At 36.9% G+C, this 23,234-nt stretch overlaps 1 protein-coding gene across 2 annotated transcripts in view; it reads right to left on the reverse strand.

Annotated features, from left to right (window-relative positions):
• LOC135166647 (homeobox protein Hox-A1) overlaps positions 1-23,180 on the reverse strand; it is a 28,868-nt gene extending 5,688 nt beyond the window's left edge. Inside the window, exons 1-2 of one of the 2 annotated variants that reach the window (XM_064129119.1) lie at positions 22,438-23,179; positions 21,721-22,269 (exon numbers count right to left, since the gene is read on the reverse strand). In XM_064129119.1, the coding sequence (XP_063985189.1) occupies positions 21,721-22,269; positions 22,438-22,456 (568 nt within the window). In that variant the 5' untranslated portion in view covers positions 22,457-23,179. Of the gene's footprint in view, positions 1-21,720 lie in introns of both variants that reach the window. The other variant, XM_064129117.1, reaches the window with a different exon arrangement.
• Between the last annotated feature and the right edge of the window lie 54 nt (positions 23,181-23,234).

Genomic DNA, 23,234 nt, shown 5'->3' on the forward strand with positions numbered 1-23,234 from the left:
CTCGGGATTTTTAACCTGCAAAAGTTATCCCTCTCGTTGCTACGCAACGAAACTTTCGGGAAATATCCGATAATTTTGTATAGCCAACACGGTATTTCAGCGGAAATTCTTGGAAATTTCACTGGAAATTTTGCCTGTTGCCTATAGAAAAAAAAAACAAATGATGAAGTAACCCTCAATTGTATCTGACAGATTGGATGGCAATTCGTTGAAAATTATGTCTCATGGCACAATTCTCTTGGCCGAAATTTGGATAGGAAAAATAATCCCCTGAACAGTCGTCAAGTTTTTCAGGAAAAATCACTCGTGCTTCGCACTCGTGATTTTTTAGCCTGAAAAACTTGACTCCTTCATTTGTTTGCAACGAATCTATCGGGAAATATTCGATAATTTTGAAGCACTTGTGGTATTATATGTGAATATTTCCCTCCGCGCAGGAATAAACGGTCACCACGTCATGACGCAATATTTGAGATAAAATTGAGCGGATGTATCCTTTTACCGAAAGGGATAATACGTTTTGTTGTCCAATACAGCTGGTCAATTTTCGAGGATTCTTCGGGGCTGAAGAGACCAAAGGGTCAAGCTGGCTTAAGGGGTAATAATGGATCAGATGGTCCGAGTGAGATCACAATAGCTTCAGTGTCAGTTGATGTCATTAGTCGAATCTAAGCCTCAATTGAGTCCAGAGAGATCTGTTATAATGAAATATATTGTGACGGATACTTTTCCCATCACCTCCATAAAATCTTTCAAATTAATTATAAGCGCCCATTAACTACCCATAACGCAGGGAAAATTAAAATTAACATTAAAAAGGAATTATGTAATCAGGAAATAATTTCCTCTTTCGATAGGATTTTTTTATTGGAATCATATTACCTACACCTTCCAAGAGTAAATACTTTAGACTTCAGTTGGGGCAGGGGATGGGGTTGAAGCCCGTAAGGGCCATTAATTCGATCTAATCTAATCGTTTCGCCATCGCCCACCCAACGAACGGCCACAACCATTCACCTCGGACGACGTAATTAGCCTGCGCATACAACGATGAATCTACGAGTCCATTAAATCTATACTACACCCTCGGCAAAACACGAACATTGATTCAATCGAAATATTTTAGGGAAAAATTAACTAATTGAGAAATTTTTCGTTCAATAAGTCAACAAGTGAAGGTGAAAAATAGGAGAAGCCCTGGGAAAGATAAATATTTTGCTGCCTAACGCAACCTTCGTCATCGTTCAAGTATTTTTTTTTTATTTAATGTGTTGAAATTTGTACTTAAGATTTATTTACACTGTTGGTCTAATACTAAATTTTTCACTCACATTCCTTGAAATATTGACCAGTTGTTTCTGTATAATTATAATCCGTTTCATCTGGAAATTTTGTTCGTAGTGTGTGGAGGAGTGCAGTCAGACCTCTTTAGTTCAATAAACAATTTGTTTTTTTGCATTTGAAAATTTGGACAGTATCATTTCGGATTCAGTTACACATGAACATAGGTGAGCTCGGGTCGTTTAAAATTTCGAGCCGGTGTAGTGATGCGCCACACTGAAGTCAATATAAGTTTTTCTTTTGAGAAAAAGAGTGGAAAGCTGTATTTGTATGGAAAATACATGTGAATTAAAGTAATTGTACCAGCAAATTCGTCTCCTTTAAAATGATTTCGGTCATCTGTGTAGGGAATGGGGAATTCATCCGATGAATCGTCTACACAGGTGCAAATGGACGATGAAATGTAGATCGGATCAAGCTTGATTGAGAATTCACCAAGGCCGACGTACCCTAGATTCTCAAGGTTGAATTAAGCTTGAGTGAAGTTCGAAAATTCATTAAGTGTTTAGATAAAAATTTCCAGCCTGGGACGAAATTTGACCAACAATCCTCGATGAACCCTTTGAATTGTCCAACACTTCCCCAATAATTAATTATCATTGATAATTAACCTTGAAGTATTTTAGCGGAATAGAAGTGGGTACATTGAGGTAGGTCATTTGTGAAGCCAACAATTATAAGGACTGAATGGAACAAATGTCCCCCCCCCCCGGTCTGGACTATCCATTTTTTCAGTAATTTTTCTTGCAAAAATCATATGGAGAATTATCCTGTTCCCCTTCCTACCTCATCCAAAATCCTATCCAAAGATTTCCTTTGACGTCACAAGAAATGTGGAACGCTATATAAACTTCCCGTCTTGATGATACCCATGTAGCATATAGAGGTCTGAGTTTGAATGAGTCTTGGATTCGACAATGAAATCAAGTTTCATTCCATCCTGGCGCCTTCAGCCTGGAGCAACAAGACTCCTTCAAGATTCCATTGAGATTCGAAGGACAGTATGTAGCTAAAATTGGATCAATATGGAATTCCACGATGGAATCAAGATCGCTTTCGCGTTGATGAAACTCCCAGGCTCGATCTCCAATCACGTTTCATAAATGTTGCGGGATATTTCTCCCGGAGCATATGAATGAGACAATAAACCCGGAACATACTCATCCAAGGAGATAAACATTCAATAAAAACTAGGGATTTTTCCCATAATTGTGGTGCGACATCTAGTGCTCAGGTAGGAATCGCCAAGCTTTGGGAGTCCTAGACTCCACCAGGCTTGGTATCTTAGTCACACCAGAGAAAGCCCAGGCTTGGATCCTTCCCTGACATCAAACCTGGGTACCAAGCTTGTGCCAAGCCTGGGAAAAGTCTGGTTCATTCAGCCTTGGTTCATAGTCTCTCGACCAGTCCTGGGCCCAGACTGACCAACTGCCTGAAATTTATTTCTTTTTAACTAGGCGGCATGCTGATTTTACTCACACGTCAAACCAAAGGGTGGCAATGTCCTATGGTATTATGCCTCATTGTTAACCCCATATTGTTACACAAGTGTAAAGTAAGTTTTCGAATGCCACAGGGTATCTGGTTCATTTGTAATTTATCTGGATATGTTGAGTACTATAAACTGTTTGAATAAAGCCTAGGGATTTTTTAATATATAAGCCTGGAACGGCGCTGGTTCGAAGGCCTGGACCAGCCTTAATAAGTTAGCTTGGGCCAGCACTCGTTAACAGGCCTGGTCCCACGTTACATTCCAATGCTCATCCACTATTGATCCGGGCTTGGATGCCAAGCTTGATCCAAGCTTACCTAGTCTTGGGAATAGCTTGGGTGAAGCCTGGGCCATTGGTGATTTCCTACATGGGTGGAAGAAAATTTTACGGAATTGTTGAGTAATTTTTACTAAAATTTTCTGTGAAAAAATGTAATATCATGGCGGAAATTTCCTTAGTCACTTTTGTAATCAGTAAGCTGGCGTAAGTTCCGTAATTTTTACTGAATATTTCTCTCCGTGTGGAGAAGTGAGAAGGATGAAACAGGTAAAACAGCTGATGCTAAGAGACGAAACAAAAACGTGGGAGCCCTTAAATTGATGTATGAGTCTGGAGAAACTTCCACATTCGTTAAGGCCTTAAGTAAAATGTTAACTCAGTGCATTGGCCTGGACATTCACAGGGTGAATTAAGTGACGGATCTCTTTTTCGTTCGCTTTAGGTGATACCCCTGAAGGTCTGAATATAAAGTTTATCCTTAATGACAATAAGAAATAAAGAGTGTTAACTGTGCTCATTAAAAGAATCAATAATGATTACATTAGAATGTATACCTCCTAACTATAAAAAATAGAACGTTCAATTTTATGAAAGGTGCACTCATACTAATATTTTTGTGCTCATCTTTTGACTTTCGATTCCTCATTCGACGTTTTATAATGACTGAAATAATCCGTAATTACGTAATTTTTATTTATTGGCTGTAGAAGTGTTATTTATGTAAAATAGATAGGAAAACAGAGGAAATTGTAAATGTAAATGACGTTTGTCAAAAATGGATGACTATAGTAAGTTTTTGTCATTGCTGCTACGTTCACCCCGTACGGAAAAGTGTCTGTTCGCTTACTTGTAAAAGCATACGAAGTGAAATATCTTCCGAGAGTTTCGTTGCGTAGTAACGAGAGGGATAACTTTTCCAGGTTAAAAATCCCGAGCGTTTTTCTGCGAAACTTATCCCGATCGGTGCTACGCAGGGAAACTGGAGGGAAATATCCGATTAATTTTCAAGGTCGAGGGGTATTTGGCTGGATTATTTTTTTCATTCCAATTTTAAACAATCAAATGTGTGGCATTTCACGTCATATGTTATGGTTTTTCACTGGTAGTTGTGGCTTCCCGCGTATACATATTTTCTGTCTGCACAAAATTCAGAGAATTGTTTCCAAATTGTGGCTTTTGCCTTCACCGTAGTATTAGGAACATTTAAAAATTTTTTTTTTATCAATAATGTCCAAGGATTCTCCTCCAAATCTGCTCATCTCGAGGTAAAGTCTTTGAACTTGATTTTTTGTAATGACAGTTTTAGGGTTTGAAATGCGTACAAATTGTTTATCGGATATTTTCATTACTTATCAACAAACAGGGAAATATTCGAAAAATATCCGAAGTAAAACCGTTTTACTTGTACCAGGTGCCGGGAAATGCCACCATTTGATTGGTTGAAATTGGGATGAAAAAAATAATCCGTAAAAATTACGAAACTCGCAGTTCCCTCATTGACTACAGAACCGACGAGCACATTTTTCGCGACAGGATCGTAATTTTTCACCCATTTCCGACTCAACCAAAAATTACGGAACTTTTAGGAAAAATTCCGTGACAGTTCTGTAAAATTTCCGACAGTCGCCTTTCGCTCCAGAATTACAGAAAAGATACGTCATTTTTCTTGAACATTTTTCTCTGTGCACTCATTCTCAAATCTGACTACGATTAATAATTATTCCTACACCTCAGTTCTGGCTAATTGCATTATGCTATATAGTATATGGGGACATACAGCATCGTCAGCGTGACACCTGGGCAACTTAATTGGATTATGCTGACCAAATGATAAAATACGACCAATCAATGTATTATTTAAAAAACGGTTTACTCTGCAAGGATCCGACCACAATCGCACACCGACGCGTACAAACGTCGTAAGTTCTTTGTAATCAGGCAGATAACACAGCAATTATAAGCACGTAATAAAGGATATTATTTAAATACTGAAAAATTATTGGCGGAATTTATCCCTTCAAGCTTAAAACCAGAATAATCATAAGTACCTGCATGTACCCCTCCCCATATAGGGAACAAATTTGCAAATGGCACAGGCTCTATATAAAAATATAAAACTATATAAAAATATCTTTTTAATATTAAAAAAAATGTAAGTTACGAATTTATTATTAGATCGACTGTGTAAATAAATCTTATGTACAGATTTCAAGATTTTAACTGAGAAAAAAAAGTACCTCCTCCCCTCGCCCCTCCCCTTCCCTGGATACATTATACTAGAATCGATCCGATTTGTATCTGGCATACAGGTTTTCCGAAAAGACAGCTATCAAATATCTGTTGTCTCCTCAAACATAAAAAGATGAAAAAAAAAACCACTGAAAATAGATCCCTTAATATTTGACTTCAATTTAGAAAGCGTTATACCATGAAAATGAAATTGTAACCCGATACATTTAAGAATGACAGCTGTTGATTTTTTTCAGTATTTTTAATTCAAGATAAAGCCCGCCATTTTGTCTGATTACTCGGATTTTTTCCCTATTATTCGAACGAAAGGAGGCGGTGACAGAGGGGATTACATGTTGGAAGAGGGTTGTTCCGGTTTTTTTTTTTTTTTTTGTTCATTGAAGAGTCAGAATGGGTGAAAAGAAGCCTTCCACCGTAAGTGGCTCAATCCTCTTTTCAGGTTTACCTTAAAAACCCGCATTCAAACGAGGGCTTAGCCCCCCCCCCCTCCACCCCACCCCATCCCCCATCACTCCGCCGGGTCTCAGCCAGTCGTAACACTATACCTAATGGCAGAGTACCCATGGGGTCTGAAGTATGCGGAAGCTGGTGTTACATCATCTGGCCACGGCTTTTAGCCTTTGAATAATATTTGCATTGCATAATGTCACTTCAGTGATATAGAGAGGGGTGATTTTAAACCTCAGAAGCAGATGATTATTGGCTGTGAGTTCCACGTGAATGTTCAAGGCCTTCCAACTCGTCTATCTCGTGAAATACACGGGGAAAAAATATGCTGATACGTAAGAGGCTGTGAAATTCAACACAGAGAGTAATGGAATATGGGGGACAGAGAAATAACTTTGTACGCAGTGGTTATTGAAAAGAGCAAAAACAATATGATTATATTAGAGGCATATATAAGTTTACACCAGTACTGTGAGGTCATTGTTTCCTGGAGAGACCGTCTGCGTGGTCTTGCGCCGAAACCTCCAGTTTATGTTTATAGAATAAAAGAAAGAAATCATTGTTCATTGGAAGAAAGAAACCATGATGACGATGCTTTGGTTTTTAAGATTTTCCAAGTCGTTTGTTAGTTCGTCGACTGCTCTCGAAGTGTGAACATATATTCCTCAAGAAATAAAAACTGCTCTTACTTATATCGTGCATTTTTGTTAATTAACCTGGCTTCCAATTTATTAAAATCTAATAGTGGTTTTAAATATTCTTAATTATCGTTTATTGAAAAATTACTCGAGGAAGAAATGTCTGTACTCTACGACCTGCCACAGCAGACTGAAGTGGTCGACTAGACTAAAAAGAAAAATTGTCATAATGTGACAAAGGATCCCCAGTTCCTTTGCCACATGACCTCATGGCTTGTGTTTATGTCTAGAGATCTCTCTCTCTCTCTCTCTCTTCATGTTGATACATTTTTGAAACCATAGGGTCATAAAATCGAGTCTCAAAAGACTGAGGCTATATTCCAACAGAGAGAAAAATTTGATAATTTATAGAGTCCCATTCCGATGAAAATTACTGTGCTGCCTTATAATCTCGGTGTAACGTGCAGAGAAAAATTACTATTTGAGAAAAATTACTATGTCGGCGAGGAAAATTTCTATATCGGTTTTGTAAAAATTCAAAGTTTGATGCAACATTTCTCATATGACGAAGACCAACGTCGGTAAAAATCGGCTATATTCGGCGCTCATCGTTAACCAATCACGGATAGATACCGAAGAATTGCTGTGTGGAAGGGTAAAAGGGCCCAGTGGGAAGGCCCAATATAATGAGGTGAGGTAGATAGGAATTTTTAAACGATTTCTATCAATTTTTAGTTTAATTTCAAATAAAAAATGATAGAGTTTGAAATTTTATAGTGGTGTTTAGTCAATTTTACGATGCCACGTATCAAGAATTACAATGTTTATTGCAAAATTTAGGGTATTGATAGGAATTTTGATGCGCGAGTAAAAGACATTGGAGTATTCGAGCTCGATTTTAGTGCCCGACACAATAATAAGTAATTTGTAGTAAGACAATGTAATCGAATTAATATTAATTATTATATAAAAGGGTCAGTAACTTAATATACAGGTTTTAGCGTTCTAAAACAATAACACGATACACGGAGATAATTTTTTAATAAAAATTTTGTACCGATCTACTGGGACAGAAAAATCGAGTAAAAACGATCGATCGTTCCCCAATTTTTATCGAAGTTTTCGAAAAAAAAAAAACCGAAAAATTGTAAATTTTATTCGTCAGCTTTGTAATAGATAAGTGAACTTATGTTCCGTATTTTTTACTCAATATTCCTTTCCGTGTGATGAGAGGCAGGTTCGTGATCGATTTCAGATAAATATCTTAATTTTTACTCCACTTTTACTACTCAGAAACTGAAAAACCTAAATATCTTAAAAACTATTCCATTATATATTTTAATTCATATAGATACAGGACATTATGGAGAATATTTTGTAAAAAAAATTGAAAAGGATCGAGCATTTTCGCACATATTCATGAGAAAACTGTGTTGTTACATTAACAAAACATTCCTTGCAATTTTCACACCCGGATAGAAACATTCAAGAAAAATTACGGAACTTGCGACTCGCTCACCAATTACATAATAGACTGTCACATTTTACGTGACAGTATCGTAATTTAATAAAAATTGCGCGATAGTTCCGTCAAATTTCCCACAACCGCACTTGACTTTTGAATTACAGAAAATGTACGTAATTTTTAGCGAATGTTTCTCTCCCCGAGAGGGAAATTTTATCTGTGCAATCCAAATATAGGCAGTATGAACTTGAATCATCGCATATTAAAGACTCTGTGGGCACCCTGGGATGTCTGCGTGAACATACTTTTTTTTTCAACATTCAACACGGTTCGATAAATCGTCTGCGCGCGATTCGTGTCCTGGTGGTGGCCTCGCAGCGTACGGAGGTGGGCGCAGACCGGTGTTAAATCCAGCGCACCTAGACACAGACCCACGTGACCCAACGTTGGTCAGTACATTATATTTATATATATATATAGATATATAGATATACTGAGTTCTATAAAATAATATTATTAACACGAGGGTGATCTAATCGCGGGGTTTATTAGCCACTCCAGATGTGAGACTTTTATTGTATCGTTTATTGGTCAATACGAGTTTTAGTTAGAAATTTCACATGACGTGCAGACACGAATGCTCATAATTGATGCAGAAATCTGTTATTGATTGTCATTAATGAGAAGAAAATGAACAAAATCTATTACCATTAGAAGAGCAAAGGGTTTGTTATTTGTTTCAATTTTCATTTCCATGATTTTACCTTAAACATAAATAGAGCCGCAATAACCCTAGTAGGAGATGACGGACGGCCAACAGTGGCCCGAGGCTCGCCCAGTATTGGCCGATATTGGGCCAGTGTCGGCCGATTGTCGGCCAGCTCTCCTCTCCTACGTGGGAATGCTCGGTTTTACAAACAATTAGCGCTGCAGCGCGGAAAATCAATTCTGTTATGGAACAAAAATATCATAGAAAAATGGAGTTATGATTTTATCCTTGTTATGTGATCGTAATTGGTAATGTGGGGAAAAAGAATGCACTTGAGTTGCACCTGATGGCCCACCACTTATTTTGAAGAAATTTAACTCACGCGGTAGTTTTATATCGAATAAAGTGACTTTAAATTCATATCTGTATATTTAATTAACTTACCTAAAGATACTAAATGTAAGAGCAGTTAAACAATTCTCTTTGAATGATTAAGAGGCTATTTTAATGAATTGTTTATCATCCCACCTTCTCATCATTTCAAATCTCTTCTCATCTTTTTGAAATCAAAGCTGTTGTTCTCTTTGTATGAATCGATTTCCACTTTTTCGATTAAATTTGGTGTAGCTTTTAATTGCTTATTGAAATTTATTGATAATTCAGGTAGAGATAGATTTATATGAAGATATTTATTCCTTCGTAATTACAATAAAGCCCCCAAAACGTAAATAATTCAGGAAACAGTCCTTCTTTGACATAGCACATTATTATTCTTGTAAATAATAAAGTCGTTTGTTAAATTGAAATGTTTCAATTGTTTCTATATTGCACTTATTAAATTATATTAAACTTTCTCTAGACACTTTACTATAACAGTTTAAAGATCTGACAGTATGTGACTATTTAAGCCATAATTAATGGGAATTTAATTAGATGCTTATGCCTACTAATGTACTGAGTCATGTCAGATGTCACTCTTAGGTGTTTAAGGGGCTGCATGTATACTGTAGTCATCTAAACCCCCCCCCCTCCCCCCCATTCATGTATACCCTAACAGGTTATCCAAATGTACAATCATATGAACCAACGTACAGATAATAAATTAAAAATACATTAACGTCACTGCTGGTCGATAACTTTGTTACATTTTTGTTCCTATCGGGTGAAGTATAATAGTTATTCTCATAATTCTAATTTTTGTTCACCAGTGATATTAATTTATTATTAAAATCGTTCTACGCTTACAGTAGATTTAGAAAAACGAAGAAATTTGCTAATTGAAAATTAAAAAAATTTCAGAAGACTTTTACAATAAATTGGACGTGATAAGATTTAGAATCGTTTTGTTTTAAGAAGAGGCATTCAATTGGTGCAGCTTGATAATAATTATTAGTGGAAGGAATATTCCAACCCTTCGATGTAAAAGACCTCCTTCGTCCTCAAAATATGAACGTTTTTTTTTTCTGAAGTAAAGTGAGAGAAATATACGATTTCATTTAATTAAGTAAATCTAGTAAATTATATATTTGTATTTGTAGTTAATAAATTGTGGGAGCAGCCCAGATTTATGTATTAAAATGCGTTAATAAAACAAAAGAAGTATTGGTACTGCCTTTAAACTTATGATATTCAAAATTTTTCATTTGCAAAATTTTTATCAAATGACAAACGACGAAAATTCGGGTGAAATATTGAGGGAGATAGACACGAAATTAATAATTATTGGTGGCCTCAAGTGTTTATATTGGGCTTTGATAAGTTGTGTTACTCTTTTTGAATGTATTTAACGATATTGTCTGATTGCGAAACGATAAATTCATTATCGTGTCATTGAGATTCATTAAATCTGCTAAGGTGACGCACCGGAATGAAGGTCAAGGGAAAAAATAATTTATCATATATTTATGGTAACTCTAGAAAAATATTCAATAAAAATAACGTATCGTTTCCATGATTGTGAAACGAAGTGCGGTTATAGGAAATAGTTTTGCCGAACAATAACAGAATTTTTCTTTATCGTTCCCTAATTTTTATCTGAATAGTCAATGAAAAATTATGATGCTTTCTCGTAAAAATTCCTTGTCGATTCGGTAATCGGTGAGTGAACTGTATTCCGTAATTTTTATTAAATATTTCTTTCTGTATAATAATTTATACCATTCACTTTTTTTCGTGTAGAAATGAGGTAACGAGACGACTCATGATGCTCTTTTACGCAACGATAGACTAATTTTTATCAATAATTTCTGGTCGTGCACGGGACTACCCGAGTAAAAATTCCGGTCATATATTCTGAGTTAAGATCAGAAATTGATCCAACCATAGTCTGGTTTCATGTAATTAAATCGGTCCTCACCAGAAATTGATCAGGTTTTTATCCGTTAACTTGATCAACTATAAGGGCAGCAGCACTGAGGAAATCCTAATCAGAATCTGATAAAGTCGACATGATCTCAGTCTGTGCTCTGGCAGCCTCAAATTATTCTGATTCAAATTTGGTCATGCTCCCCTACCTTAACTCAGAAATCAGATATTGTGAGGGTACTACGATGTAGATCAGATCATACTCACCTGACTGCACTTTTCAATGAATCTATTCGTTTGTTCATGAATTAAATAAATGAAAAGCAAAAGCAAAATTTAATTCTCTTCTGAGTGTTTATACTTTGAATTGAAAAAACATTTTTATGGACTGGAATTCTGAGTATTGAAAAGAGCAAAAAAAATACGATCACATTACATACCTACATAAGTTTATATCAATACTATGAGGTCAGTGTTTCCTGGAGAGACCGTCTGTGTGGTCTTACGACGAAAACTCCAGTTTATGTTTATTAAATAATATAAACAAATGTCTGTTTATGGAAAAAAAGAAACCGTGATGACGATGCTTTGCTTTTTTTTGAGATTTCAACATCGTTTGTCAGTTCGACGACTGCTCTCGAAGTGTGAACACATAACCATAAAATAAAACTGCTCTTACTTAAATCATCTATTTTTCATTAACCTGGCTTCCAATTAAAATCTAATACTGAGAAGTGTGAGGTGTGGTGTTTAGGTTTGATTTTACGTATGTAGACAAAGTGGAATGAATAGGACTCTTTGAGAGCATCTGACTTAAAAAAGGTTCAGGGTGTTGTTTCCCTTTGTAAATCTAGTTAGTTCCTCTAAGGAATCGGTACAGAGCGGATGTGTCTTCCAAGCACAATTATTTAAGTTAAATAATAAAGTAGAAAAATAGTTTCAATTATTTCTATAATTATTATTTCAAATTACCCATTTCCAATAGGATATATTTGGCAATTGTCACTGCCACCAGTAGTAATATCCCATTCTGTCACAGTTCTCATTTAGTTTAATTAATTTTTTATTCTGTCTGGTTAAATTGGTGATCAGGGAAAATGTATTTATAAATAAGGACTCGACTTATTACGATAAAATTGCATTGTTAATATTTAATTGCAGTAACGTAAATAGGGGATAAACACTGCGAAATATACACAGTCTATCCCTTTCTTTTGCTTTACTGCTAATTTGATTGAAATCGGATGTCGAATTGATTCATAAATCGGTCGTTGACGTCAGAAGTGGATGTGCACCTTCTGAAGACATTCAGTGTTGGTTTTCGCGGATTCCCCCAGTTGCAAAATTCACTCTTTCTACGTTTTATTTCCTCATTTCCCACGTTATCCGGATGTTCCCTTGGTTTTAAAATCATGTGAAATGTCCACAGTTCTTCCTTAGTTTTTATAACATTTGGATATTTCCAAAATACATCTGCTGACCAGAAGGGGTTATAAAAAGGAAATGTTTCAGGGGGTGGAAATAATATGACCCTCTCCGGGGCAACTGAGTCTAACTTGTAATACCTCTTCAGTCTCTTGTAGATATTCATTGAGTGAAGTGACTTCTATCTGTCAAGTCTTAGAAATATTCCAAATTAAAATCATTTCTGAAAGTTGACAAATGTGTTTCCTTATTTAATACCATAATCCAACATTCAGACCTAGCAAGCATCATCCCAACTGAATCAAATGATTTCATCAAATTCAGATCAACTTGACCTGATCAAAGTCTAATATAAAACGCTGTTACACAATTGATCAGAACCTGATCTATTAGGTGTGTGAATAAGTCTTTCCCGTTTTTTATAAGAGATGCCGCCACCAATACTGTGCGAGTATTCAATGGTTACATATGTCATAATCAAAGCTTATTCATCTGTCAACAATTCCACACTAACACATTAGTTGAAATTTTTTCGCATCATAAATTTTTGATATCGTGAAAATGTCGAAATTTGAGCCGAGTCGACGTCATTTGCGGGAAGTTTCACTTTATTGGTTCAATTTGCAGAAATCTGCTGCCGAGGCGCATCGATTGCTTCAGGAAGCTTATGGAGAAGGTTTTGTCGATGATTCAAGTGTTCGCGGATGGTTTCGACGCTTCAAAAGTGGTGATTTCGACGTGGAAGACAAGGAGCGTTCCGGGCGGCCGCAAATCTTTGAAGATCAAGAATTGGCGACTTTGCTTGATGAAGATTCGTGTCAATCGCAAGAAGACGATGGCCAATACTTTCAATAATTCATTTGTAACCATTTTTTCACAATAAAGGCTCAAAATTTGAAAAAAACGGGAAAGACTTATTCACACTCCTAATAATTACTTCATCACTTTTTGATCCATCTTCAGGTACTGGTGTGATGCGACTTTCCTCTGAACCTGAGATGGTAATTTCTTCCTCAGCTAAGTTTATCCATATTTGTGCTGATTTAAAAAACACCAAAAATAAGTGGAGTAATTAAATTACCAACAGTTCTACCTCGTAATTCTCTAAATCATTATTATTATATATATCAAGGCTGTGGGTTGTGCCTTGTACAGGTGCAATATCACACGCATAATCAACTATTATTAATCAGTGATTTGTTACATTGACAACCAGACAATTTGACAATTTAACACTCAATACCGATTACTAATGAGATATTCGGGCCTTCCACCGGGTTAATTTCATTCAAATACGTGGGATGTTGATATCACGAATTTTTCATATTGAATATGGATAAAAAAAAAATTCCAGAAGAATTTCTGGCCAAAGCCTTTCCATCGCGCGGAAATGAAAATCACCGGTGGGCGCGAGTGGGTGAGAGACACGTGGACATGAGGAAGCAGAACGAGAACGAGTAGTCAGACGACTGGTCGGTCAGGCTACGCTACAACACGTTAAGGTTTATACAGGTAAAAGTGGCCGGTGGGTTTTGCGCTGGGTGATCAGAGGGGGTGAAACAGGCGGGTACGACTGAAACACGCGAACGATCCTCTGAGATCCCCTCGCGAGATATTGTGTCCCGGTCACTCACGCGTCGCCCCATGAGCCACGGGAGCTAACCCCCACATGGAACAGCTTTTTACTCGACTCGCTGTACAACTAAACTAACCCTCACCAAATATACAATAACACTCACTAATAACTAAAAGTGATAAAAAAAATTTCTAAATTCATTCACTTGGAAAGTATTAGGAAAATTGTTAAGCTGATGCATTTTTCATTCGATCTAATCGCCAGGGAATAGTTCAGAGAATTTTATAAAATAATTGTAAGTCATGCTTTCACAACATGAACCCCGCTAGGTTCGCTCTGGTTTGGATTAATAGAGTGCGAGCCAATCACTGGACTTTGGCGGTCTCTGTGAGAAGAAATTTTCGAATTCAGTAGATTCAGCTCAATGTGCATTACATCAGTCCAATGTACATTTTTACATCATAGGAGGGAAGTTTATATAGCGTTCCACATCTTTGTTGTGACGTCAAAGGAGTCGTTGGAGAGGATTTGGATGAGGTAGGAAGAGGAACAGGATAATTCTCCATATAATTTTTGCAAGAAAAATTACTGAAAAAATGGATAGTCCAGACCGGGACATTGCACATGCACTGATAAACAAAGTGTTTTTTGCTGAATATCCATTTACTTCGAAGAAGAATTTATTTTTTCAATTCTTTATTTCGAAATCGAGTAATTCCCTGATCATTTTGATTACAATCTCGTCAATTGTATTGTTCTGGAATATGATCATGTTAATTATAACTTCGAGTGGACTGTGATAAGTATGACCATTAAATAATGCGTCGAAATTATTTTATCGAGATAATCAAAAATTTAGAAGTCCTAAACAATTATTAATGGACTTCATTCAAGGTCGGGTAGAAACTAGTCATCCTTTAGAGTAATACGATTACTGTAATTTAAACCTAACCCTAGTTCCAAATAATGATTCAATAATTAAATTAATCATTAATGAAATATAAAGATTCGAATCTCAAATTACTCGACCACTGTTTCATAACCAAAATACTGAAATTTGAAATTTCACCCTCGAACCTAGAGTGTTCCTCGCCTTCATTTCCCTAGTAGGACATGAGGAATGGACGACATTCCGCCGGGGATGGACCAACATCGACCGACACTCTTTCGGAGATGACCCAACATCGGCCAACACTCGGCCGAGGATGGACCAACATTGGCCGACACTGGGCCAGTATCGGGCGACTGTCGGCTGTTCCTTATCTCCTACTACTGAGAGTGCTTGATATGTGTGGACAAAAATGAGTCGTCTGTTTGTAGCTGTTTTCAATCCATCTCAGTATGTTCTAGTTTTTTTATAGTTTTTCTCCGAACAGTATCGAATTGTTTAGAATAGTTTTAATAAATAGAAACAGAAAGGAATTAATGAACAAGGGCCTTTTGTCAAATGGGTCTAGAGTGTCAAATCTTTGGTCACTAAGAGTCAGTTGACCCTAACAGGAGATGAGGAACGGCCGACAGTCGGTCGACATTTGGCCAATGCTGGCCGACATTTGGCCAATGCTGGCCGACAGTCGGCCATTCCTCATCTCCTATTAGGGTGATCTGTCTGGAGACATCATAAGAGAAAGATATACCTTCTGCGTGTGATAATAAATAATTAAAGTCGATAGTTAAATCGTTTTTATATTATTGACACAATATACCTGCCAGGTTTAAAAAAGATTATATGAATAGCAAATTGACAATTGTATTTCTTTCACTTGGCAATTCCTATAATTTCATCCAAATATTATCCTGTTAGTACTGAATTGTAATACGAAAATTTTTTTTCGTAAAAACGTAAAATACATGGAAAGGTTGAAGAAATGCCCGAAAAATTGAATAATCTAATTTTTCTGTAGCCCCCCGAAGATACAGCATACGAACATATCTCTCATATCGTTACTCTATATGGAAAATTCCGGGGTTGGTCCAATCATTGAACAACGAGAAAAAAAAATGAAATCGAGTTTGGTGTATGATAGATTGTGCCCGGGGATGCTTGACAGCGAGGGGTTGGACGTTACAGTTTCCCCTCGCTCTGTACCCGAGAGACGACACGACACGGCAGTCTCTCATCCACATGGAGGATCGAACGAGGGAAGAAAGAGACAGATGTATCGTCCAATCCCGGAAGAGATCAGGGGGATTAAAATCTTCTGGCATGAATGTAAACGCCGGCTGTGTAGAATTTGCTCCGCCCAATAAATTCATTTTCCTACTGAATTTTCCCGTCGAGAACTTACAGGCCATCAAATTTTTTTTGCCAATGAATTCTTCACCTTTGTAGATGGAAAACAATATTATTGAAAAGAGCAAAAACAATATGATCATATTACAGACCTATATAAGTTTATATAAATACTATGAGATAATTATTTCTTGGAGAGGCCGTCTGTGTGGTCTTACAACGAAAACTCCAATGAATGTTTATTAAATAATATAAACAAATGTCTGTTTATGGAAAGAAAGAAACCGTGATGCTGATGCTTTGGTTTTTGAGATTTCAAAATCGTTTGTTAGTTCGACGACTGCTCTCGAGGTGTGAACACAGCTTAGTAAATTATAATTCAATTGCTCTTATTTAAAAGTCTATTTTTCATTACCCTGACTGTGACTTTTTCGATTTTTATTGCCGCTAGACGGTCCTCATTAGTCCAGAACTGTAATCAGTCTTTCGGCCATTTTTTCATTAACCTGGCTTCCAATAAAAACCTAATAAATATTTATTTATTTATTCACTCGAAAGCAATTAATTCATTACCATCAAAATACGGTAAATGATTTTTTCGCTTGACCTTCATGATAATGATTACCACGTAGAATAGTAGAAATTACATTGCTCTACAGTAAGCCTAGTATAGTAATACTATGCGACTATAATAATGATTACTATTCGCAGTAGCAATCATGACGAATTATTATGGGACGATTTAGCATTGTGTGTGAGGGAATTTTTCAAAACAATAATACGTTGGACCAACTAACAGGACGTAGTAGAGGACAAGGGGGTCCTTGTGTGTACTCCACTCGACACCTCGGATTTTCATCTGGAAAACATTAGGACGCTGGCGACGTTGGCTGTTTTCCGGTCATAAACAAAAGGGGTCTACGTGGGCCTGAGGTCCCTAGAACTACGAAAAGTGGAGGACAGTTCGCTCCACGACTTAACCGAGAGCACATCGCCAAACTTATTTCTTTTTACATCCATTGTTCCATTTAATCCGGAATTTATCGGAGTTGCTGTATTCAATCGTTTATTTAATATGATCGACTAATGTAATACTTTTTAAAATAAGAAGCATTGGTTTTAGTTTATTTCAAACTCCTGACACTCAGGGAATATTTCCCTACATGTGGGCATTGTAAATGGTACTATAGGCACATTGAGCTCTCTACTATACTCGATAATGATGGCACCTATGAGACGAGTGGTAACGGTTACTATGTATAGTTATGATAGCTAGTTGTTCTACTATTTTCCTCGTTTTTTTAAATATTGTTTATTTCTCACTTTATTGTGCATCGGCGGTATTACTATATTTTACCCTACTTTTCCCCAAACACTTATGAAAAATGTTACCAACGAACTATGGGATCCTTCACTATGTGCCATAGTACGCGTTATCATAAGAAATTCTATTTTTAACAATATCTGTAGAGTTCATTACTATTGAGAATGTCTTACCATATCCTATGGTAGGCGTTACTACAAGAATTATTACTATATCATAAATTTATCTTATTACTATAAAATAAATAAATTATAGTTGTTCTTACTGGCTCTAAACATTCATATAGTTTTAAACGGGGAATCCTACGCTGATCGACCCGATTAGTTATTACGGACGAATGGATTTTGGTAGTATGTTACTATCCACTTGGTTCCACTAACCGTACATTAGTTAATAGTTAACAAATGAATATTTGATAAACCTCATTTAACTTGACATCGACCATCCAAGTGAGCCATTCGTTTACTATTAACAAACATTCATTTGTCCATGTTCGACTCTATTACTCGTTAATAGTTAACCAATTTCGCTAGGAGTAATTAAATCGTTCTATCAGTGTATGGTTACTAAATCTACACTGATAGACCGGATTAATTATTACAGACGAATGGATTTTGGTTGTCAGAATGTTGTACCTCTTTGTTAGTTATGTTAGTTCGTCTAATGAATTGGGAACGAGAGGAAATTTCCGAGCGATTAGAGAATAAAATTTTTTAAGTCAAAGTTTGGCAATTTTGTAATTTAAATTATCTCATTTTTAATATCCTCCCCCTTGATGGCGCCCAAAAATTACGAAAAAATCTGTTTTTTATGAAATATTTTTCTCCGTGTAACAGAAAATTAATCACGATCGCGTTTCCCACACATTAAAAATTGATTGAAAGAAAATTTATAATGAAAGTCATTATTCAAATTATGATAAAAATATAATACTGAGTGTTATCGAACGTTCTTGCTTTTACAACAAAAATCCCAACATGTTTTCCACAGATTAATAATTTATTGAAATAATATTTATAATGTAATTCATTATTCATAAAAATATAATAGTATTTTATAATGCGGTTAGGCTGATGTGTCATCCGGGTGACTCTAACGATTGGACCATAAAACTATGTAGAAGCGAGCCTGTCGAGATAACGAGGGCCGAGTTCGCTTGGCCGCGTTTAACGTTTTAATTGACTTAATGCGTTCACGTCCACCTCTGGTCCTCGTAGATACAACGGATTCGACGGACGACTGGCGCCAGTTCCTCACGTCTCTACTCCTCATAATCACGAAAAATTCAAATGAGGCGCAGAAGAATAACGATTAGTAATTGAGAAAGAGGATTGAAATTATCTTAATCCACATATGCAACGCATCCGTAGTTGTACGTCTAATAGTTTCAATACCACAGTGACTAAATATCGATAGAGATTTGGCTAAAAAATTGTCATTAGATTGCTTTCTAAAATGAAAACTTTATCATCGCTCTGCGGGATTTACCTCATAATCAGTAAGAGCCATCGCCTTTGATGGGTATTATGATTAACGGTATCAACCCGCGACGGCTGAGAATATGCGCAGCTACGAAATCCGCTTTAGATAAAGCATATTCAGTTGGAAAAACCCGAATTATCATCACAAATTTAAGAAGGAAATTATGCCCCGGTGGGAATCGACGATGGGGTGAAGTTAGGATCGAGCCTATTTTCAAGGTTGAGTCAAGCTTTAATCAAGTTCGAATATTCACTGAGTGTTCAGACTCGAATTTGCCGCCTCGATGAACCCTTTTAATTACCCGATAATTCTTCAATAATTAATAATCAGTAGTAATACGAGAGTTTCGTTGTGTAGCAACGAGAGGGATAAATTTTGCAAGTTAAAAATCCCGAGCCCGAAGCACGAGAGTTTTTCTGCGAAACTTATCCCGATCGGTGCTACGCAGGGAAACTGTAGGGAAATATCCGATTAATTTTCAAGGTCGAGGGGTATTTGCCTAGATTATTTTTTTCATTCCAATTTCCACCAATTTAATGTGTGGCATTTCGTAGTTGTGGCTTCCAGCATATATTTTCTGTCTGCACAAAATGCAGGGAATCGTTTCCAAATTGTGGCTTTTGTCTCCACCGTATTATTAGGAACATTTTTATTAATTTTTTGATCAATAATCTCCAAGGATTCTCCTCTAAATCTGCTCATGTCGAGGTAAAGTCTTTGAACTTGATTTTTTCTAATGACAGTTTTGGGGTTTGGAAGGCGTACAAATTGTTTATCGGATATTTTCATTACTTAGCAACAAACAGGGAAATATCCGAAAAATATCCGAAGTAAAACCCTTTTACTTGTACCACGTGACGGGAAATGCCCCCATTTGATTAGTTCAAATTGGGATGAAAAAAGAAAATCATTGATAACTCCTTGAAGTATTTTAGTTGAATTGAATTGGGCACATTGAGGTACGTCATTTGTGAAGCTAACAATTATAAGGATTGAATGGAACATTTAGGTCTGAGTTTGAATGAGTCTTGGATACGACAATGAAATCAAGTTTCATTCCATCCTGAGGCTTTCAGCCTGGAGGAACAAGACTCCTTCAAGATTCCATTGAGATTCGAAGGACAATATACGGCTGAAATTGGATCAATATGGGATTCCACGGTGGAATCAAGATTGCTTCCACGCTGGACCTCCCAACCTCGATCTCCAATCCTGGATCTACCTTGTTTCCATCATCAGGATCCAAACTTCCCACCTGGGTAATTCACTCGTCCAACTGAGGAAATAGTTCCTCACGCGAAGAGAAATATTCAATAACAATTACGGAACTGGGAGTTCACTCATTGATTACGGAATTGATTGGGAAATTCTGGTGATCGTATGTTCAGGAAAAGTTCTGTTACAGTTGTGTAAAATGTTCTATGAGGGCACGTCGCTCCGTATGTTATCGAAATGTCAACAAGAATTGAGAATCTGTAATATCAAAATTTCCAACAGAATAGTCAATAAGCAGTGATTCCAATATGATTATATTTTTCAAAAACATCACATTCCCTATAAAGTTTGAGATCAAGTATTCTAGATCTGCATTGCACCAGAAGTCTTCAGTCTAATTTGAGCAGCTTTGACTGGTCAGGATAGGATCAGAAGTGACTAAGTCATGTCGAATCCTAATAACCGGTTTAGAAACAAGACAGTCAGACTCTTATCTGCAGAATCTGATGAGAAAATCATAATCAATATTTCATCTGAAACAAATTTCAACCTCAACAACCCGATTGATATTTCTACCCGAGAACTTCCGACACTCTTCAGATCTGATAAGTTGATACGCAATTAATCAAAAATATTGTTTCCCCAGAAGCGTTGAAATTATATGAATTCCAACGAGATCGGAACCATCAAATTTTGCCTCGAGAACTTCCGACACTCTTCAGATCCCATAAATTGGATCCGCAGTTAATCAAAAATATTGTTTCCCTCAAAGGATCGAAATTAGATGAATTCCAACTAGATCGGAATCATTGAATTTTAGCTCGAGATCTTTCCACACTCTTCAGATCTGATAAGTTGAATCCACAACTAATCAAAAATATTGTTTTCCTATATTGAGAGTGCTTGATATGTGCGGACAAAAATGAATCGTCTGTCTATAGCTGTTTTCAGTTCATCTCAGTATGTTATAATTTTTATAGTTTTTTTCCAAACAGTACCAAAATGTTTAGAATAGTTTAAATAAATAGAACTAGAGAAGAAACAGAGAGGAATTAATGAACAAGGGCCTTTTGTCAACTGGGTCTAGAGTATCAAATCTTTGGTCACTAAGAGTCAGTTGATCTGTCTGGAGACATCATACCAGAAAGATATACCTTCTGCGTGTGGTAATAAATAATTAAAGTTCATAGTTAAATCGTTTTTATATTATTGACACAATCCCTATCCATAATTCAATATCCTAGAAGCGTTGACATTAGATGAATTCCAACTACATCAGAATCATTAAATTTTGCGTCAATAATTTCCGACACTCTTCAGATCCCATAAATTGGATCAGCAATTAATCAAGAATACTGTTCGCCAATTAGCGCATCAGGCAATCAGGACAGCATCCAGAGTGACGGAGTTAGCAACTCTATATACGACGGTTTCGAAACCTATCCAGATCCATATCTGCAAGATCCCACGAAAAATGCACAACTGATGTGCACCAAGCTCCACACGACAGTTTCAAATCCATCCAAAAGAACCACTTACCAGTCGGTTTTGGAACATTCCTCTTGACCTGCATCCACTTGTACGTAGGCACTTGCGCCGGTTGTTGATGACCCTGAACATGCGGCAAAGTCTGTTGTCCCTGATGATGATGACTAGGTACACCGTGTAGAGTAGACTGCTGCAAACAACTGTGATAACCACCGCCGTCAGTGCTTTCCTCCTTATAATTAATCGTCTGATACTCCTGTCTAATACCATGGGATTGACTGTATCCAATGACATCCTGGGGCACCTGATGGTGGTAATTACCGGTCGTTGACTGGACCCCGTGATGATTGATTTGATAATCCTCATTGTGATGACTAGAATGAAGCTGTTGGCCCGACAAGTGCTGAATGTGATGGTATCCCTGGTGATGCTGATCAGCATTCGAACAACTTGACGAATAGTTGGCGTAGTCCAAATTCGTGTAGCTAAGACCATTCTCGGATGAGATAATAGCCGTTCCGTCGTCGGGCAAACTTGGACCAGCTGAGGTTGAATAATAACCTTGAGGTGGTGTACCAGATACACCTGAACCACTCGAACCTGATTCAGGAGTTATATAAATATCAGGTGTACTGACATATGGAGATATCGAGGCTTGTGGATAGTACGGATTTGTCAATTCTGGTGACTGTACTCCAGATTGTGGTATCTGATGACTCGTATGTAAACTGTAGTATGAGTCTGGTTTACCATAGCTACCATACATACCCATATCCATCATCATCATCCTCACGGTCAGGTAGGGACATCAATAATCTTTCTCTTTTAATGATTTATTTTACGATTTCGTTCGATACGAGACAACTTCCGTTAACCACATCGACCAACACCTGTCGTCGGCATTTTTAACGTACAATAAATTTGAATATCCCGTCGAAAATGGTCACTGGACAGTGGAAACAATGAGATTGGAATTGACTATCTCGAGTCGAATCGACGGCAATTTCGTGGAGAATGACCTGTCAACACTTGCACACTAAAAGTCACTAGGATTTGTCGAACTCAGGGATGTATAAATAATTAGTTTTTGCTATTTCAATCACTGAAACCTTTCAAGGTCTTCAGCATCACAAGGGTCAAACACATTAACTGATAATGTTCTTTGACATCACCTCCAATTTCTTTATTATTCACATGTTTTTGCAGCACGAAACACTTATTCACTTGAAATTTATTGCTTGATTGGTGTAATTTGAGATAATTAAGGAATTTCCAGATAACCCGGCGTGTGAACGATGTTATTGTTTAGATAGAAAAAAAATGTGGATGTATCACTGGGTACAATCGCTTCGGTATCCTGAAGCTGACTGTTGTTTGACGGAGGCAGGTAAGAGCTTTCGGGGGTTACCAGCGCGTTCCCAGGTGATATCAGGGCAGGACCTTGGCGGGTAATCCCCACTTTTTTTCCCATACCTGCGCAGTATGTGACCAGTTAGATGGGTGGGATCGGTTCTTTTCTCGACCAATGGAGGTGGGTTTATTCGATAAATGGGCAGGGCTAACTC

Source organism: Diachasmimorpha longicaudata, chromosome 10, assembly GCF_034640455.1.
Source record: "Diachasmimorpha longicaudata isolate KC_UGA_2023 chromosome 10, iyDiaLong2, whole genome shotgun sequence".
Lineage (NCBI taxonomy): Eukaryota > Metazoa > Arthropoda > Insecta > Hymenoptera > Braconidae > Diachasmimorpha > Diachasmimorpha longicaudata.